General features: G+C 46.2%; 1 protein-coding gene across 2 annotated transcripts in view; it reads left to right on the top strand.

Moving 5' to 3' along the window:
* The window catches only part of Atrnl1 (attractin like 1), a 503194-nt gene extending 489740 nt beyond the window's left edge, over window positions 1-13454 (top strand). For both annotated transcript variants that reach the window (XM_050147216.1, XM_050147226.1), the window contains exon 29: window positions 11127-13454. In XM_050147216.1, coding sequence (XP_050003173.1) covers window positions 11127-11248 — 122 coding nt within the window. In that variant the 3' untranslated portion in view covers window positions 11249-13454. The remainder of the gene's footprint in view (window positions 1-11126) is intronic.
* Window positions 13455-18620: the final 5166 nt, after the last annotated feature.

Genomic DNA, 18620 nt, shown 5'->3' with positions numbered 1-18620 from the left:
GGCCACTTTTATTGTTCTCAAAGGCAAAGCAAAAGAAAACAATAGTTTTGTTTTGTTTTTTCACGACGAAGGGTCAGCATTTATGGGATACACACACAGGCAGATACTCAAAACCGCTTTGGGGAACGAAAGCCCCATTTCCCATCCTCTGTTAGGATGGAGGTCAGCTAAGCAAGCTGCCTCTCAGGGGTCCTCCTGTGGCCTAACAGGGAGGGTGCACACTGGCTCGTCCTAAACAGCTCCGCAAACATCTGAGCCAGGCTCACAAATCTGCTCTGAGAAATGGACTTCCCTTCTCTGCTGCTTTCTCCAGCCAAGGAAGTTTGTCTACAGACACCCCAGTCTCTGTTATACTGCCTTTATATTTATATTATAGTTGTCTATAATAACTTTTGGTAAGGTCTGAGTAATTCATAATATTATTAATAGGAAAGTCGTGATTCCCCATAATGCTTTCCCTCCTGTGTTATCCAAGTGGCTGTAAGTGAGGATTCGCACAATTTTACTCCAGTCGCTTCCTCCCAGTTTGGTCACAGTCTGAGTTTCAGGTAGAGGCCACAAGTTTGCTTTACTAATGGAGTTTGTTAAAATAATATTCTGGCTTTACTTTGATAGCTATATATTGTGTCATCCATTTTCATATAACATCTTTTAGGACGTTGGCACGGTGTGATACCATAAGCTTTGTGTCCAGCTAACGGTACCTGCCACCTCCCCAGACTGTTTAGCCTTGATTTGAAGCTGCAGAAGGGTCTGTGATCTAAACCAGCTCAACAGAAAGCATCTGCATTGGCTCCGACTTTTTGCACAAACCTCTGAGCGAGGACATGAAAGGCAAAGTGAAGGGACCCTGCAGGGGAACAGGGCCTGTGCAGGATTCCCAGGTTAGTTTACAATATCAGCAGGGCCTCCAGGGATGGCTAGGGGGAGCCGGTCCTGGGGTTTGGACGCCAAGCCAGTGTGGCAGCTGTTTCTGGTTTTTGTCAATCTTGTGCACACGGCCCCAGCCACTGAAACCTGTTCAGCTGTGATAGGGACCAGGCGATGGGGCCAGAAGCTCCCCCCGCTGCCCATCCTGCATGGGTGAAGCCTGGCTGGTCCTCGGATACCCAGTCGCAGACTTAGGCTCTCAATTACTTCTCCAGCAGCACAGGCCGGTGGCACACTGCTCTTTCCTCTGCAGGATTTATTGACTATTTAAGAGAAACATTGGGACTTAAGAGTAAACAGTCCTTTTATTCAATAGATTCCCAATCAAAAGGGGAGGTCGATAAAACTGCACTAAATGTAAAGAATTAGAAAACAAAACTAAAAGAGCAATAAACACCCCCCAGGAAGACTCAGTCAGTCCCCTGACCTTTGACATCTGGACAACATCTAAGCGTAAGCTCAGGTCATGTGCAATACTGCCAGCTGGGTCCCGACACAGCTCTGGTCCTTAGCTGCAGACCAAATGTTCTAGACAAGTTCCTGGGCCCACCAGTCCTCTGACTTCTTAGTGATCCTTGGCTCCTTCTGTTGCCACGTGAGGAGGCGGGGACAATATCTGGAGCCTTGCCAGTGGCCTTCGGAGGAAAACCAGCTGGAGTCACACACAGAGAGAGCCAGAAGTAACCTTAGCAGCCACGAACTCAAACTTTTTAGAAATATTGTCAGAAACACTCTGAATTGTGAGTCAAGAAAAAAATTAGAAGCCACAAACTCAACTGGCGTAAAATTGCCGTGGAATGTGGGGATCCATGACTGAACACAGAAATGAGACCCGTGGGTTACAACGGCCACGTGTGGGCTCCTCCTTCCAGGATCCTCCCTCCCTGGTGCCCTGCCCTCTGCCCTGCCTGCCATCTTTTGTACACTGTTCTCCTCTTTCCACCGTTGTGGCCTCCTGTCCTCCAGCTCCCTGCCAGACCTGCTCTGGCCCAGCCCAGTCCCCTCTCTGTCCTGTTCCTGCCTGCAGATGCCAGTGCTCAGTGCAACTACGTCTGCTAATGTAAGGGCCAGGGCTGCTTCTCCCCACATTGCCCATCCTGACATCAACCAAAAGCACTTTCCTGGCTGAGAACAAACTCTTTGTGACATGCTCTGATTTTGAACACTACAGCAGCAGTTCGTGTTGCTCCCCATAGCCGCCCCTGAGCTGTTCCCCAGGTCGTCACACAGCCTAGCTGGTTCCTTTCAGTCATGTTTCCCAACAGTGTTGGATACATAGGCATCCATCCTAGCCAGAAAACCAGGAGTCAGCTCTGGGCCGCTGAGCTTTCGTCTCTCGCAATTACTCAGAATACCTACCCTGTGCACCCCATTTCATTCTCACCACTGCGGTTCCTCTCCTGCTCCCGTGTGCCTTCCGTGTCCCTGGAGGACTCGAGTTGTCCTGAATTACTAACCCATGGGCGACAGCAGCCCACCGGGAGCTCTTGTGTCTTGCCCCAGCTCAGTGCTCTCTGCCTGCCTTATGTCCGCCACACACGCTAATCAACTGGACCTGTACGGTCACTCCTGTTTGCACACACTGATGCAACCATGTGCATACAGTCCCGAGGGCAATGCCTGGCTTGGTGCATGCTCTCCATCAATGGTGGCAGAATGGTGTTTTGTGTCTTTGTTGTTGCGGCCCTTATTATCATCGACAGTAATTATGCCTTGGACCATACTGATTTTCCCTTGCTAACAGTATGTTTTGCTTTTTCTTTTGGCTCAAAATCCTGCCGTGGATGTCTGTATTCAAGACCCAGATTCCTCTCTTCTCCTGTAAAGTGAACAGAGCTGGGGTCCCACCATCCAGGGCGGGGAGTTCAGGTCCCTGCACCCCACCAGCTGTGTGAACTAACTAGTCATTTACAAACTCTGCTTCATTTTGGCCATCTGTGAAGCCAGGGTAAAAATAGCTCCCTGACCCACTTCAGCAGAATAGTCTTGAAGAGCAGCCTAGAGGGTGAATGAAAAGGCGTGTTTTAACTGAGAAGTCGCAAGTTAATCGTTAGTCGGATCTGAAATAACTCAAGCAACATTAATGCAAACAATGCTCTCTCTGTGGGATGCTGGCTGGTGCACCGTTATCAGTGAATTCGCCGACTTTCATGTTCCCTAAAGCATCCGCAGCACACACGAGTCACGCACACACGAGTCACGCATGTCCTCACAAGCCCTCTCACTGACATCTCCCCAGCATCAGGAGAATTCACCCTGAGAACTGTGCACATCATCAACTCACTGTCCTTATAGGTGCTGTCTGTGAGTCTTCCAGTCTGTCTTTCTGTGCGTTATCCCCCTTATCTGGCGTTTCAACTCGGAATCACACTTGGTTGTGAATGAATGAATTTGTGAATGAATGAATGAATGCAGCCACAAGACAGCATTATAGTTATACAGTTCCCACTGTTCTCTGTCCTTCCGATTGCCTTGACACTTTGCATATGAAAGTGAGGGTGATGGTGATGATGATGATGGTGATGATGATGATGGTGATGATGATAATGGTGATGATGATGGTGATGATGATGATGGTGATGATGGTGACGGTGGTGATGATGATGGTGATGATGATGATGATATGGTGATGGTGATGGATGGTGGTGGTGGTGATGACTGATATTTCTTTTATTTTGAGATAATATGATTATATCATTTCCCCATACACTGCCTCTCTCCAACCCCTATATACCTTTCCTTGCTCCCTTTCAAATTATTCATGTCCTCTTTTAATTGTTGTTGCACGCCCATGCACAGGTGTGTGTGTGTGTAAAACCTGTCCAGTCTGTATAATGTCACTTGTACATATGTTTTTCAGTGTTGGTAATTTGGTATTGGAAAACCAATTGTACCCTTCTCTAGGGAGACGATTTCTCCCCGTCAGCGTTCCTTAGTTGCCTGCAGTTCTTTGTGTGGAGTTGAAGCCTCATGGTCTTTCCCTCATCCACTTGGACTTACCCTCTCTTGTCCGCATTCAGCTCACTTTTAGGCAGTTATGTTGGTAAGACTGTATGGGTGTAGCTTCTGACATTACCAGGAGACACAGTCTCATAGCAAACTCCCTGATCCTCTTCCAACATGTTCCCTGTCATGGGTGCTGAAGTGTTTTGTAGATGTATCCATTGGACTGGGATCCACAACTTTGCATTTTTATTAGATGTGGTTTTCTGTAATGGTCTCTGTCTGTGGCAAAAAGAAGTTTCCTTGATGTGGGGTGAGGACTACCCTTATCTGTGGGGATAAGGACAAATACTTAGAATGTACTTAGGTATTTTGCCTGGTTGGTAAAGTGGTGGTTGTAGGCTCTCCACCAAGGTCCATGACTTCACTAGCCCAGATAGCTGGCTAGGTTTCCAGTGCTGGGTATGATCTATCTTGCTGAGCAGGTCTTGAGTTTGGTTAGAAAGCTGTTGGTTACTGCCAAGATTCTTGCCACTACTGCACTCTTAGGGTGATCATGCCATGTTGGTCAGTGTTGTATTCACAAGCATCAGAGCTGTGCAGGACTCCTGTGTTGAAATAGGAGCAGCGGGGCTGCGTCCCCAGCACCCCAGCCGCCTGCTAGCTCATGCCCGAAATAACAACACACAAATTGTATTCTTTTAAGCACTGCTTGCCCATTATATCTAGCCTCTTCTCGGCTAACTCTCGCACCTGGACTAGCCCATTTCTAATAATGTGTGTAAGCACCCCAAGGTGCGCTTACTGGGAAGATTCTAGCCTACGTCCATCCTGAGTCGGAGCATCATCACGTGTGTCTCTGAGAGCAGAGCTGTCTCGCGTCTGTCTGAGGAGTCTTACCTCACTTCCTCTTCCTCCTGTTTACTCCTCCCACCTATGTTTTAACCTATCAGGGCAAGCAGTTTCTTTATTTAATTAACCAGTGAAATCAACAGATTGATATATGACACTCCCACATCACTTCTGGTTGCTTCGTCTTTTGAAATCTTGCTTGACTCTTCTGGTTCCACAAAAGCTAGTCCTCAGGGAGGCCTTAATTCAGATAACTAACAGTTTTGCACTCTTGGTTGGTAGGCATTCGGAACAGTCCTCTGTGTACACTCTACACCATTGGTCAAAAGACTTCATGCTCTTGATGATCAGCACACAAATGGCCAGGTCTCTGACAGCTGTCACTTAGGGTCGAGAGCGGCAGTTCCTGTGGATAGCAGACATTCAAGGAATCCCTCCCGACGAGATGACTTGCTTTTCAGATAACCTCTTGATGTGTAGGGGTTGGGAGTTTTTGAAGCATTTATAGTTTACTGATGAACTCTGGATAGTACCTTACAGCTTACATAACACTCCCGTATACATAATTTTATTTAGTTAAGAAACACTAAAATACAATGTCTCTACACAAAGACAAATACAATAGGGCATTGTCACAACATTGCCATTTTTCAGTTTCTCAACTTGTGATAAACACTTTGAAATTAAGGATTACTGGTCTTAAAATGAGGGATTATTTTATATGCGAACTTTTATTTTGCTTGGGGCCTTGGTCTTGTTTGTTTTGACACAGGATCTTATGTAGACTCGACTGTTCCTCAAACTCACAGTCTTCCACCCTCCGCCCCAAGAGCACTCTACAGAATGGTTGCAAGAGGGAAGCCTCAGCTGAGTTCCAGATTTATTTCCAAGCCCAAAAAGCTGATGTGGTAAAGGCTGGGTTTTTTACATGTGATGACTCTAAAAATAAAAATTATGTAAAAGAACCAAATAAAATTTCCTACAGTATAATTAAAATTAGAAATGGTGAGAAATGGAGGAAGCCCCGCTTGCTAAGCATCATGGGAATTCACTTCAATGATTTGAGACAGCACATTCCAGGCAAGGAGGGATGATATCATACAAAGCCAAGGACATGCTCAACAGAGTTATAGAATGCTGCATCGGGTGTCATGGGATTAATAGGGTTACATTTTCTATAATTCAAACACTGTGCCTTTAAATGAAATTACACAATACTATCATGTATTAAAGGCCAAATAACATTTTATAAACAGAATACAAAGCTCACCTGTATTTAAACACTGACATCTGTGGCGGCCAGTGGTTTTTAGCAGGTGAGGGGAAACATTCCTCTAAGCGCTCAGACAAGCATTACTTACTCATCCATTTGTCATCCCAGCGTCTGGAACACTTGAAGTCTTTCAATTTTTATTCAACAATGTAACCTTTGGAGTTTTGCCTAATAATGACTTCACTTGTGCTAGCCTTCCAACAGATGAATTAAAATGGAAATGCGTCTTTTCTAATTATGCATCCTGCCACGGCTGAATGTTGGCAAGTGGGGCCGTGCCGAACGTGCAGCCGAGGCTGTGTGACAGCAAAGTTTCACAAAGTCACTTTCTTAATCATGTGACGGATTACGGAGGCTCTGCTCACAAGTGGGTAGCTGTATAGAATCAGAAGGAAAACGTTTAAACAGCCCAGCATGGTATTTCCATTTAAATCTGATTACAGTGAAATAAAACTGTAGCCATTAAAGGTTTAGAAGAACTACAAATACAGGCAGTAAAAGAAGACAGATAGTAAATGAGGTAGTAAAGCATTTCAGCGGGGCACACGCGGGGCACAGGCTTTATAGAGCTCCTTCCGTCTTCCCGAAGCAGGCTGTGCAATCCGCCGCAGACCCCGCACCCTCTTCTGAACTCCGCTTAAACCTGCAATTAACCTTTCACGCCTAATGAAGCTGTTTTCCTGGAAAATTAAAATATATAGAGGTGCTTGCTTTTACACAGACTCGGGAGGAAAGCGTTTCAAAACGAATGACTTTTTCAAGGTTTCTGTTCAGTTGGAAATCATAAGCGCCACGCCTGGGCATGACGCCGGAATGCTCTTTCCAAAGCAGGTTCATTTGATGTGCAGTATTCATGGCTGGACTTATTCATTGTTCCTGCATGGTTGTAAAGAAACACACATCACTGCTTTGATGATGATATTGTGGCTGCCGGAGTCCGCTGTCACCACTCCGTTTCCATGGGGAAAACCATGGTTTCACAAAAAATAAGGAAACTCCTGATGTGTCTCTAATGTTTGAAGAAGATGTATTTGCCCGTTAGCTGTTAGATGATCAGCTACTTATGTTCCTTTCTGTTCCAGACAGATTTGCACGTGCTTACAGACAAGTCAGGAAGCAAACGGACTTGAGGTTACTGCCCAATCTAATCTTGGTCGTTCTTCTCCCCACTCAGAAAATGGCATGGTGACTGTTGGCTCCCAGGACCATGTGTGCCGGACCAAGCCCATTTGCCAAGGAAAACTCTGATGAAAGCGTCCACTTCCTTGACCTTGTCCCCACCTGGGTGACCCAGGGCAGCACATTGGAAATGCCGGGGAGTCATGGGAGATGGGGAGACAGGGAGTAGGCTTTCTTACTTACATGGTTTAGACTTGGAATTTAAACAATGTGTCACAGTGCCTGGTGTTTATGAATTAAAAGTACAAAGAGCCAAGGCTTACAGTAAAAGTTTGACCCTAGCATTTTTTATTGAACCTACGGGTGTATATTGATATGCATTCTACTCGCCCACAGTGCCGGCGCCTCCGTGACATGGTAAATGAAATTCCTTTAGACCGCCCATCTAAGATAATGAATTGTTCCCACAGCTAATTGTATTGCCTTGATAACAAGGAAGTATCGGAGGCCTAGAGAACACAATAAGTGGATTCCATCAGATGATTGGTGTGACGTTTTGAAAAATGATCCTCTGGAGTGACTGATTTTAACGGAATCAGCTCGCACCACTGCGCAGGGTAGCATGGTGTGCTCGCTCCCAGGACACATGGTAGAGGGTCAGCCCAGGAAACCCCTAGCAGGGCCCCTCTCAGAACCCATTGCTTTGTTGGTGTGTGCCTCTTTTAAACTGCGGAAAAGAGCTGAGGTTACTCATCTCTGTAGCTCTCTCACTGCCAGTGTGGAAATGAAAACTGGTGAAAGCTGTGCACCTCAAGAGCTTGCTGTTGGGAGGGACTTAGAGACCATCCCTCAGCGCAAGACTTGCCTTCAGGCCTTGGAGTGGGAGTGGGCGAGCCTTCAGAGGACGGAAGGAATGCTGTTATGTCTAGATCGGGGAGTGCTGGGTTACAGGAGCTGTGGATCAGCTGAGGAGAGGTGGTGTCCTGCACACTTGGTTAGGGTGAATGTTTCCTTTTTCCGGTTGTCCTACACTGGAACTGAAGACGTGGCTTATGGGGGCTGCCTGGTTATTCAGTAAGCCCTAACTGTTTGGAAAGATGGTCATTCCTGAACTTGGAGTGCTGCCTGGCGTCCTTGGCTGCTCCTTGTGGCTCATAGGCTGGTGTTCTGAACAGGCAGATGGTAACAGCCTGAGCTTCTTTAGGGCCTATAGATCCACAGGTCCAGTCTGTCCCTCACAAGGAGCTTGTTAGGGGGTGGAGGAAGATAGCATTCCTCCTTTGAAAGCTACTAAATTGACTTCTTTTTGTCATTTAATGAAAGCAGAAGGCTGAAGAACAAAGAATGCCCCACCTAAAGCTAGGGATTAAGCCTCCCCACATCCTGTGTCCCTGCCCTGCAGGAAGACCTGGCCTGTTTCAGTTCCTCACCTTTGAAGGCCATAGGATGAAGACTTGGCAACTTCTGGGTTCACCTGGTGATTATAAACTTTATCCTCTATCAAACAGGAGAAATGCAAAGCCAGAAATAAAGCCCTTACATTTGACGTTCAAGGCGCACAAGCACAAATAACTTTGTCCTTTGTACTGTTCATAATCTCATAATTATGAACTCCTGATGGGTCACAAGCCATGAGATTCCATAAGGGAGTCAAGCTTAACCCTGAATGAAATGTCATTTAACCTACAACCTACGCACAAGGTAAAGGTGCTCTGAATGTCCTCTAGAACTCTACAGGGTGGACAGCATTCAAATACCACTACCAAGAGGATTTCCAGGTTCCCAACATGCTTTGTGCTATTCATAAGAGTCTAAATGGATTTAATTGTTCATTTGCATAGGAAAGCACAAAAAGCTGCCACCTTAAAAGTAAGCCTGATTTTCTATCTTATCATATTAACTAAAATAAGGTTTGCGAATTTTCAGTTCTATGTATTCCCAAGCTTCAGAATCCTGGGGTAAACTGAGAGTATTGTGAGAGATGGTACTTAAATTGGGTTTCGGACGTCATGTACTCCCAGATACAAAGACTCCGTGACAATGGGGAATCAGCAGAGAATGTCCTGTTTTGGCATCTGAAGCTTTTTACTTCACTCCTGGGATAAGGCCCACTGTGAGAGGAATGACATTTGGAGCTACATGGAAATGAAAAATTATTTTTAAGAGCGCTGGCATGATTTCCTATTCAGACGTAGTAATCATCAAAATCAGTGTTAGTCATGGCTGCCCACAGTAAAGGAGTTGCATATCACTTCCTGCATCTGCCTGTCTCGGGTAAGTCGGTGCCAGGAGCAAACTAGCGGGAAGTTGTAAATGATCACAGAAGTGTGCCAGGAGGCCCAAGGAAACCTGAGATCTGCTCCATCTGAACTTTAGCATAACCAAGGCTGTGAATTTTTAAAATAAGTCTTCCACATCCATGAAGTAAAGAAATAAAGTATGTATCATGGCAAACCCTACACCACAATCTCTGAAACCCCAGGAGAGCATATGCGCATGTCAAAGAGCAAGACCAAGCTTTCCTCAAGTTCCAGCCTGTAGTATCGCTAAAAGATTTCAGGTGATATTAGCATTCGGAAGGGGACTTTGCCCCTGAAGAGTAAATGTTTGTGGTTGCGACTGGAATTCCTTCTCTGTCTGGCCATGGTTGCTCCTCCACCATCACCTATCTGCCTCCAGATGTCTGTGAGTGTGTTTCCCTTCCAAACAGATCCTGTCTAGTCATGAGCTCACCTCCTCCCTCTTCCACTCTGCCTCCCTGTGCAGGAAAGCCTGCTCACCTCTCTCCACTGTTCACCGTCTTAAGTAGGGACTTAAGCTTCCACCCCGGCTCAGCTTCACTCAGGTGGGTGGAAGATTACCAAAATCTATTTTGAGGGAACCCGGTGGCCTCCCCTTCTAAGGTCAGGTGACCTTTCTTCCACAGGTCTTCCTTGATCCCATGGTCCTTTCTTGTCATTTCTTTCTGCTTAGAAAGCTGAGTTCTGTTCTTGCAAAATCCTACTTGAAGCTTATGTAGACTAAACTGACCCATGAGAATGGCATGATTCAGTAACATCTCATGTGGGATAAAACCCAAAATAAAGATCTTCCTTGAGAAGCAGCGTTGAAGGCGCCCGTGAGGATGAAAGACAGGGTCAACTCACTTCAAAGTCAATGCACCAAGACCTCAGGGCCACGTGTTCTGTCCTTAAAGTAAAGGATGGGAATTTTAGGCAATTTTTTTTTGTTTTTTTCAAGAATTCTAGGACTCTATAAAAGGAAAATAGCCATGCCACCACCCTCAAGTGATAATCTTGTGTCAACGTTCAGCTTTTCCAGAACTTAACAGTGCTCCAAGCCTCCTTTAAAAGACACATCTAATGAGCTTGTTTATAGAAGCAAAAACCAAATGGTAACCTTGGAGATTCCCAGTCCATCCAGAATAAAATGTTCAAACCCGGAGGCGAGGTGAGCAGTGGTATCCACGGCTGACTGCGGTGTTCCCTCAAGCCCTGACTCAGTTGCTCAGTGTTGTCGGTTAGCTTCTTGTTCTTCTTGTGTGTTTTGTTCAACACTAGATAATCAGGAAGCTCCTGAGGACTTCGTGGCTGAGTGTGTTAACTTTATCTAAAGTCACCCTGACCATTCCAAACTGATGTGAGAAGTCTTTCTGTATGCTGTGAATATGCCTCATTACCAATGGCTAATAAAGAAGCTGCTTTGGCCTATGGCAAGGCGGAATATAGCTAGGTGGGAAATCCAATCAGATACAGGAAAAAAGAAGACAGAGTCAGGGAGACACCAGCAGCTGCCAGAGAAGCTATGTGAGTTAACAAGCCACGAGCCTCATGATAAAATATAAACTAAGTTGTAAAAGCTAGTTAATAATAAGCTAAAACATATGTAAATAATACTAAACGTCTGAGTGATTTTTTAAAAGTGGCTCCAGGACCAGACAGCACGAGAACCCTCCAGTTACACCAGATATCTGTGTGGACGTCTAAATGCCTTTCTCCTTCCTTTCCAGGCCTTGCTATCGCCAGTGCCCTGATAGACATCTCACAGCAGAAGCCTTCTGATAATAAAGACAAGACCTCTGGAGTCCGCAACCGGAAACACCTCTCCACACGGCAAGGAACTTGTGTCTGATTGGAGACCCCTTCTGTGCTGTGTGCTGGTTTACTTCACAAATGGCTTCCGTTAGAGCTGTTCTGTGGCCTTGGGTTTTACAGATGTTAATGTCCTATGATCCAGGGCCCACGTACAGTTCCCTCTAAGTGGGCAATGTCCCAAGTGGCCAAAGAATGCCAGTGAGTTTTTTAAAAGTAGCAGTATTGATGGTCACAAGTGATAGTCAGTTTTTATGGCTCTTGTAGGCTTAGAGCTAACATAACTTACTATGGAAAGAGATGTATATTGTTTCTTAATGCAGATGGAAATATGTAATTCATATAAACAACTGTTTATATCCCAAGACTTTAAAGAAAGACATTTTATAATGCTTGAATGGTAAGAAGTGTACAGTTTTTGCCTCATTAGCAAACGTAGGTCATTTGCATATGAGTAGGAAAGGAACAGAGCATGGCAGCTGAAATTGCTGTTGTCTCTCATGAATATGAAAGCAAGGCTTTTATTTAATAAGCTGTAGGTCATGTGTTTAAATTCTCCACATGACCATGTAGTACCCAGAGTCAACTTGAGACTGCAGCAGTCGGAGCAGAGAGTTGGTCTGCATGCGTGTGTCACAGGAAGTTTGTTAGAGTTTCGAGCGTGGGGGACAGAGCGCGAAGAAGACTGGCGATCAGTGTCCCCTCCTTCCACAAAGAGCCTCCAGTCCAACAGCCAGAACAACCATTGGACAGCGGAGATTCTGGTCCCAGTGGTGATGCTTCGGTTGCCTGGGCACCATGGCGCGGTGCCAGGCCAGCGTGTTCCTCTGAGTCGTCACTAGAATGTGTCGCTTTCTCCCAGCCTTCTTCTACTCGCTAGATTTTATTTACCTTTTACAAGTATTACAAAATGGACCCCAGAGGTGACGCCTTCCATGTTCCCTGCTACCAACTCCTTCCTGTAGAATGCAAGCAGACCAGAGTCTGTCCGGCGAGCATCAGCAAGTTCCCCATCTCCGGTACAGTCACACTGTGCTGTGAGGTGTCCACAGCACAGAAACAAATTCATTGCTGGCCACGTCCAAAACATCCCTAATGACACAAAGCCCTGAGTAACAATAGAAAGAAGAACACAAAGGCCAGCTCTTGCCTGGAACTGTCATTTGTGTGCTAATACGGACTGTAGTTCACTGATGTTCAGTCTGGAGTGGTCGTGGTTGACTTCAGGGTGACTACAGGAGAGATGAGAACAAGATCCCAAAGCTGTTGCACACTCTGTACTTTTGTTTAACATGGGAGTCATTGCTCTATCCACGTTAAGTACTGTAGACACACTTTTCATGTTCTTTGGAATATTGGAAGGCGATGAAACTTTACAATTAATGCCTAGTTACTTGCATGCCATGGTTGTACAGTAGCAGAATATGACCCTATTGCAATATCAAATATTTATTTCAAATTCCATGTATACATAGCTTAATTTGATGAGAATCAAGTGTAATATGTAAGAGAAATGACCACAGAATATGTAGCTGCATCTTATAAAACATAGTTAGGTGGAATCTAACCATGGTCGTCCTATTTTGATAACTAGCCTTTGAAATATAGAATATATTCTTTACGTTGGCATGATAATTTTACTCTATTTTCCATGCACCCCAAATCAGATGAATTTGTAGAATAGTTTTAGTAATTTTCTCTACAGCCTGTGGGGTTTGGGTGGGAGAGGGAGGGTTGGTCATTGGTACTTCCCAGAGCGTTTTCTCCCAGAAAACCAGTTGAGCTGAATTTGTAAATGTCTCCTAAAAGCAATCGAGTAATTTTATCAACTTCTGTTGGACACTTTACATGTTCATTTTTTCCCATGAAATAATAAATTGGCCAAGCTGGGTCATTACAAAGATCTAGTCATTTGGAAATGAAGCAGTTGCTCATTCTATTTAATCCGCAGCAGCTGTCACTAGAGAAAGCCGGGACAGGGAAAGTGAAGTGCACCAGACCTGCGCACCAGACCTGCGCGCCCCTCGCAGCTTCCAGCGGTCAGCACCGTGTGGAGGAACTGTCCAGCCTCATCCACCGCCAACCCCACATGGTTCTTAAAACTTGCACATTTGAATTTTAGAGACTTCGGGAATTAAACGCAATGTCACACCCTACCGTTAACTCTGTGGCCAAATTATGCAGTGTATCCTCAGCGTATAAATCTTTTGACTAGAAATAAAATTCTTCACCCCGCTGTGAAGTGAACCAAAGGCATCACTGTTCTCTGTAGTCTGCTCGCCCCACCACACCTCCAGAGCACTTTACATGCAAACGCTTCAGTTCTTTAAAAACCGAGTCACCGTGCAGATTCTTTCTGAGAAGTTGGGAGTCCAGACGGCTCTCAGCACCTCAGCCTAGAATGGCTTGAGGAACCCTCATCATGTAAGGGCTGTCTCTGCTAAGTGTGAGTGTTTTCAGTACACTTGAATGGAGTTTATACATTGAACTTGGGAACACTATCTGGGTAACTCTAGAAAACCTGGTGAAAACACAGTATGCATGTGTTGATGAGTTGGTTTGGTAAATTTTAAAGAGAGTTAAGATTCTTGTAATTGCTTTGAAGGAGGGAAAAGCTCTGTGATCTGTACTGTGGGGTGTTTGTGTGTGTGTGTGTGTGTGTGTGTGTGTGTGTGTGTGTGTGTACGGCAGGGATCTTCCTCAGTCATTCTTCATTTTATCACCTTACTTGAGTGATCCAAGTTGATTTTTGAGCTGAGGTGGTTAGCTCAGAAACTGAGCCTAGAGGTGGCTGATTTTTCTAGACCGTCAGGCCACTGAGCCCCAGGGATCCTCTTACCTGTCTCCCCAGTGGACTGTGGGCTCTGGAGGATTGAACACAGGTCCTCAAGGTTGCAGGGCAAACACTTGACCCACTGACCCATCATCTCCAAGTCCTGTCCCATTCTATTCGATAGGAAAACATTAATTAGGACATCTATCCAATCAATTCTTGCTGTACTTCCTGACATCACATTTGCTTTGGGTGTTCCTGAGACAGAAGTGCCTGTGTGGTGGCCGTTACCCCTGCCGTGGGATCATTTAGAGAGCATCCGCCAGGAGCTGTGTGGGGCTGAGGCAGCTTTTGAAGGCTGAGCCCTTCCACCTATAAAGGGAGCGCTGTTAGCCTGGTGGTGGTGGCACACGTCTTTAATCCCAGCACTCAGGAGGCAGAGGCAGGCGGATCTCTGTGAGTTCGAGGCCAGCCTGGGCTACAAGAGCTAGTTCCAGGACAGGCTCCAAAGCTAAAGAGAAACCCTGTCTCGAGAAAAAAAATTTGGGGGAGCGCCGTTGACATTCCTGGAGATGAGCAGAAGCCCCTGTGGGTCCAGAAACAGCAGAGCTGTCGTAAGCATGGGGCGGCCAGGCCAGCTCTTTAGGAACACTTGGCATCTTTGTGGATTCGTCCGTTAATCTTTATGCATCTTTCAAGTCAAGTATGTTTGTTCAGAAACACATGGTGTGCCTCTGGAATCGGGAGATTCCTAAGCCTGCCTGGCGTGTGGAGCACAGAACTCTGGCTCTAAAGCTGTGCCACAGTGAAGCATTTTTCCAGACGAGCCCTGATGACGTCTAAGCAGAGCCTCCATGCCATGCTCGCCCACCAAGGCGAGGAAGGACCAATGTCCCTGTGTCATCTGAGGGCTGTTGGTTCGGTTTGAGTATTTTTGTTGTTGTTTTCTTGGTATTCATAGAACTACCAAAGCAAGTTTTGTGTTTTAAATTCTTCCAAAATTGAGAACATTCCAGAGTCTGCCCGGCTCCACTTTTACTTACAAAACCCACTTGCTGGTTCCCTAGAGTGAGCTCAGGGCTTAACTGATCACAGAATCTCACGCTAGGGCAGATTCCCGTTTTCAGACTCAAGGACGACGGATGGGCGGGCACTTTGCCCTGGGCCTGAGCTGCCCGCCTCTGCAGTTCCAGGAGGTCCCTCCAGTGCCTAATGCTTTGCATAATTTCTCAAGGAATTCAGGCCCCTGGATGCTCAGGAGTGTTTTCCAGCAGTACACAGTTCACATCTTAGTTTTACCCAATTTCTTAAATTAAGAATTATGATGGTAACTACATGTCTGTCTGCATGCAGGTGTGCAAGCCTGTGTTACACTGACTGTGTAAAAACTTAAATCTGCCTTTAGAAGCCTGTATTTTAGAATACCATCTGCTACTAATTGGGACTTTGTTAAAATAAAAGCATTGGTTTCTCCACACCCCATCATCAAATAGAGGGTTTTATGTGTGGGAGGGTGGGAGTTTTTTTGTTTTTCAAGATTCTTGCTATATACACAGGCTAGCTTCAAGCCTGTAATTCTCCTGCCGTGTGTTGAGATTCCAGGTCATGACCACTTTGCTCATCTGCCACTGCGGAGGCTGTTATTATTTTTGTCACGTTGACCTTTCTGAGACCATCCGGGGAAGAGCACACACTCCTCAGACTCTGGGAAAGCCCTCCCCCTGGAAGAAGGTCATGAAGTTTGTGTGGTGAACTTCCCATTCAGAAGGCATCATCCCCTCCTTCCCTCTGCGAATTCTCACTGACCTTTTCTCCACAGCTCTCAGAATCCTGTGCTGAGCTGGCTTGCTCTTAGAAAGGAAGGGGAAGGCTGGACTATAGGAGACGGAGCCGCAGGGTGCCAGCCATTAGGGAGGGTCTGAGCCCTTGCATGTGTTTTGTGCCAGCATTTTCCAGGACTGGGGTTTTCCCATGCCAAGGCAAGTGTTTTCCCACTGAGCTGTGACCCCAGCTCTCTGGGGCTCACTAAGTTGCCAAGGCTGGATTTGAACTGGAGACCTTCTTCCTCCCAGCTCCCTCCTCCCTTGTCCCCTGCTACCACCCCGGTCCCCTCAGCACCTGGAACAGGCTCAGCTAAACTCTCACAGGCTCTAGCAAACTTGGAAGCCCTGTCTCTGCGAGAAGCAGAAGCCCCACTTTCCTCTAACTGCACGGGAGGGATTGGATGCCCACGGGGCTGAAGATAAGGCTCAGTTAAGAAAGTATTTGCCATGCGAGCCTGAGGACCTGAGCTCTAACCCCAATGCCACGTAGGAAGTTGGCAGCTCAAATGGCTTAGGAGCACGTTACTGAACCTGCAGAACTGTGTTCAGTTCCCAATGCATCAGACAGTTCACAGATGCCTGTAACTCCAGCTTCGGGGGTTCCAGTGCCCTCTTTTGACCTCTGGGCACCTAGATTCATGTGCACAAATTTGGGCAAGGGACACAAACTTATAACCCTAGTAGCTGGGTCTCAGAAATAGGCAGATCCCTAGGGGCTTTGCAATGTGCTGGCCAGTTGTAGTGATATTTTGATTGTGTTTTAACAAATAAAGCTTGCCTGAGAGATCAGAGAAGCAGAGCAGCCAGCCACTAGAGAGATCTTTTTGTCTCTACTAATGCTAAGACCGAAGGGGCAATCCTGTCCTCAGACTGTCTCCTCAGACCTCCTTCTCTGACTGCAGGGGTGATCCTCAGACTGCAACGGTCTCCACCAAACCTCAGACTGCATTTGAACTCCTGTCTCCTCCCTTTATAGTCCTCTCTCCACCTGCCCATATTACTCCTGTCTCCACTTCCCTCGTCCTGGGATTTTAGGTGTGTGCCGCCACTCCCTGGCCTCTAGTGGCTTAGCTCTACACTCTGATCTTCAGGCGAGCTTTATTTGTTAAAACACAAACAAAATATCACTACAGCCAGTCAGTCTAGTTTAATTGCTACTAATAAGTGAATCTGTCTCAAAAAGCGGAGCGTGTTGGATGGGGAAAATGCCTGTACCTGCATACACATGAATATGTACAAGTACCTGCACAGACAGACACGTGTGTGCATGAATGCAAACACGCAATGTACACACACGCAAAGATCAAACACCTGAGAAGTACCCTCTTCGGCCAAGATCCTGACCAAACTCTGGGAGCTTGCCTCTGCCTCTGCTCACGGGACAGAATATGCTTCCTCTTCCCTCCCCGCAAGTTTGCTGTCTATCATGTTTTCCAAAGATCAGCCCAGAGGAGGTGTCGCGAGAGACCGAGATGACTGCCTAGTCCAAAGACTTGTGTCTAGCCTAACTGGCCTCTCCCAGGAGCTTGGGAGAGGCCCAGGTGAAAAGCAGCCTGGTCAACAGGAAACACCTGCTCTTGGGGCCCCACCCCCCCCACTCGCTCCTGCCTCACCTGTGCCTCTCCACTCCCTCCACCTGTGTCATCACCGCCCCCACCCCATGCCCAGGCTTGCTCACTCAGGCTTTTTAACTGGATTTATGGCGCCGTGGGGATTTGTTCGGCTCAGAGGTGATTGTAAGGAGATCTACCAAGGTCTGTGAGTAGCTCCTGTGAAACCAAGCTCTCTTCAACCCCAGCCAAGGCCTTTTGAATATACACCCTTGGCTGCTTTGTTTTCTAAACATGAAGCTATGGTATCATTTTAAATACTTGCCTACATACTAAGTTCTCTGCCCCTTCTTTATCGTCACCTCCTGATTCCCGAGTTTGGATCTTTCATTGAAGAGGGACATAATTCTCCCTTTTCGTATGCTCAGCTCTAACTGAGTAGACTCTGCTCACCATTGGGTCTGACCACACTGCCTTTGGTAGAAGAGTTTTTGCTCAGGTGAGACTATTGTTTAAGCACAGACTGCTCTGACGTGGCGGAGAAGCTGCCCTAGGAAACCCAAAATAATATTAGTGAAAATAGATTCTTGTGACAATTGATGTCCTGGCTTTCTGTAGTCCCCAGTGCCCAAAGGCATCTTAGGTCAGGCACTTTCTGGTGACATGTTAAATTACCTAATAATTTGGACACAATCAAATCCCCCATTTTTTAATGCCTTAGGTTAGTTGTTGAAACTCTTTCTAAAAGAACTGTAATAAAAGTGGATCACTGCCTCGGGGCCAGCCTCCAGCAGCACAGGGCTCAAAGGGAATCCATGGAGTCAGGGTACCAAGACTTATTGTCTGAGGTGTAAAGGGAAAAAGACAGTCACGAGCTCTTGGTGGCTTCCTTCCTTATTCTTCTGTATTCTCTGTTCTTTATTTTCCTGGTGGTTTCCTTCTCTTGTTCTTTTTTGTTTTGTTGTTTTTGTTTTGTTTTTCAAGACAGGCTCTGTGGAGCCTGTCCTGGACAGAACTCACTCTACAGACCAGGCTGGCCTCAAACTCACAGAGATCCGCCTGCCTCTGCCTCCCAAGTGCTGGGATTAAAGGTGTGCGCCACCACCGCCCGGCCCTTCTCTCATTCTTGATGTTTTCCTTCTGTCTTTATTCTTGATGTTTTCCTTCTTATTCTATCTTTATTCCTTCTTATTCTCTCATTCTTTCCCTCTTTATTTTTTCTCTACAGTTTATATACTCCAAGAAAATCTTTCAGGCATTATAGAA

Source organism: Alexandromys fortis, unplaced genomic scaffold (genome assembly GCF_014885135.2).
Source record: "Alexandromys fortis isolate MF-2015 unplaced genomic scaffold, M_Fortis_MF-2015_v1.1 scaffold_16, whole genome shotgun sequence".
Classification (NCBI taxonomy): domain Eukaryota; kingdom Metazoa; phylum Chordata; class Mammalia; order Rodentia; family Cricetidae; genus Alexandromys; species Alexandromys fortis.
This window is presented reverse-complemented; position numbering and strand designations above follow the sequence as displayed.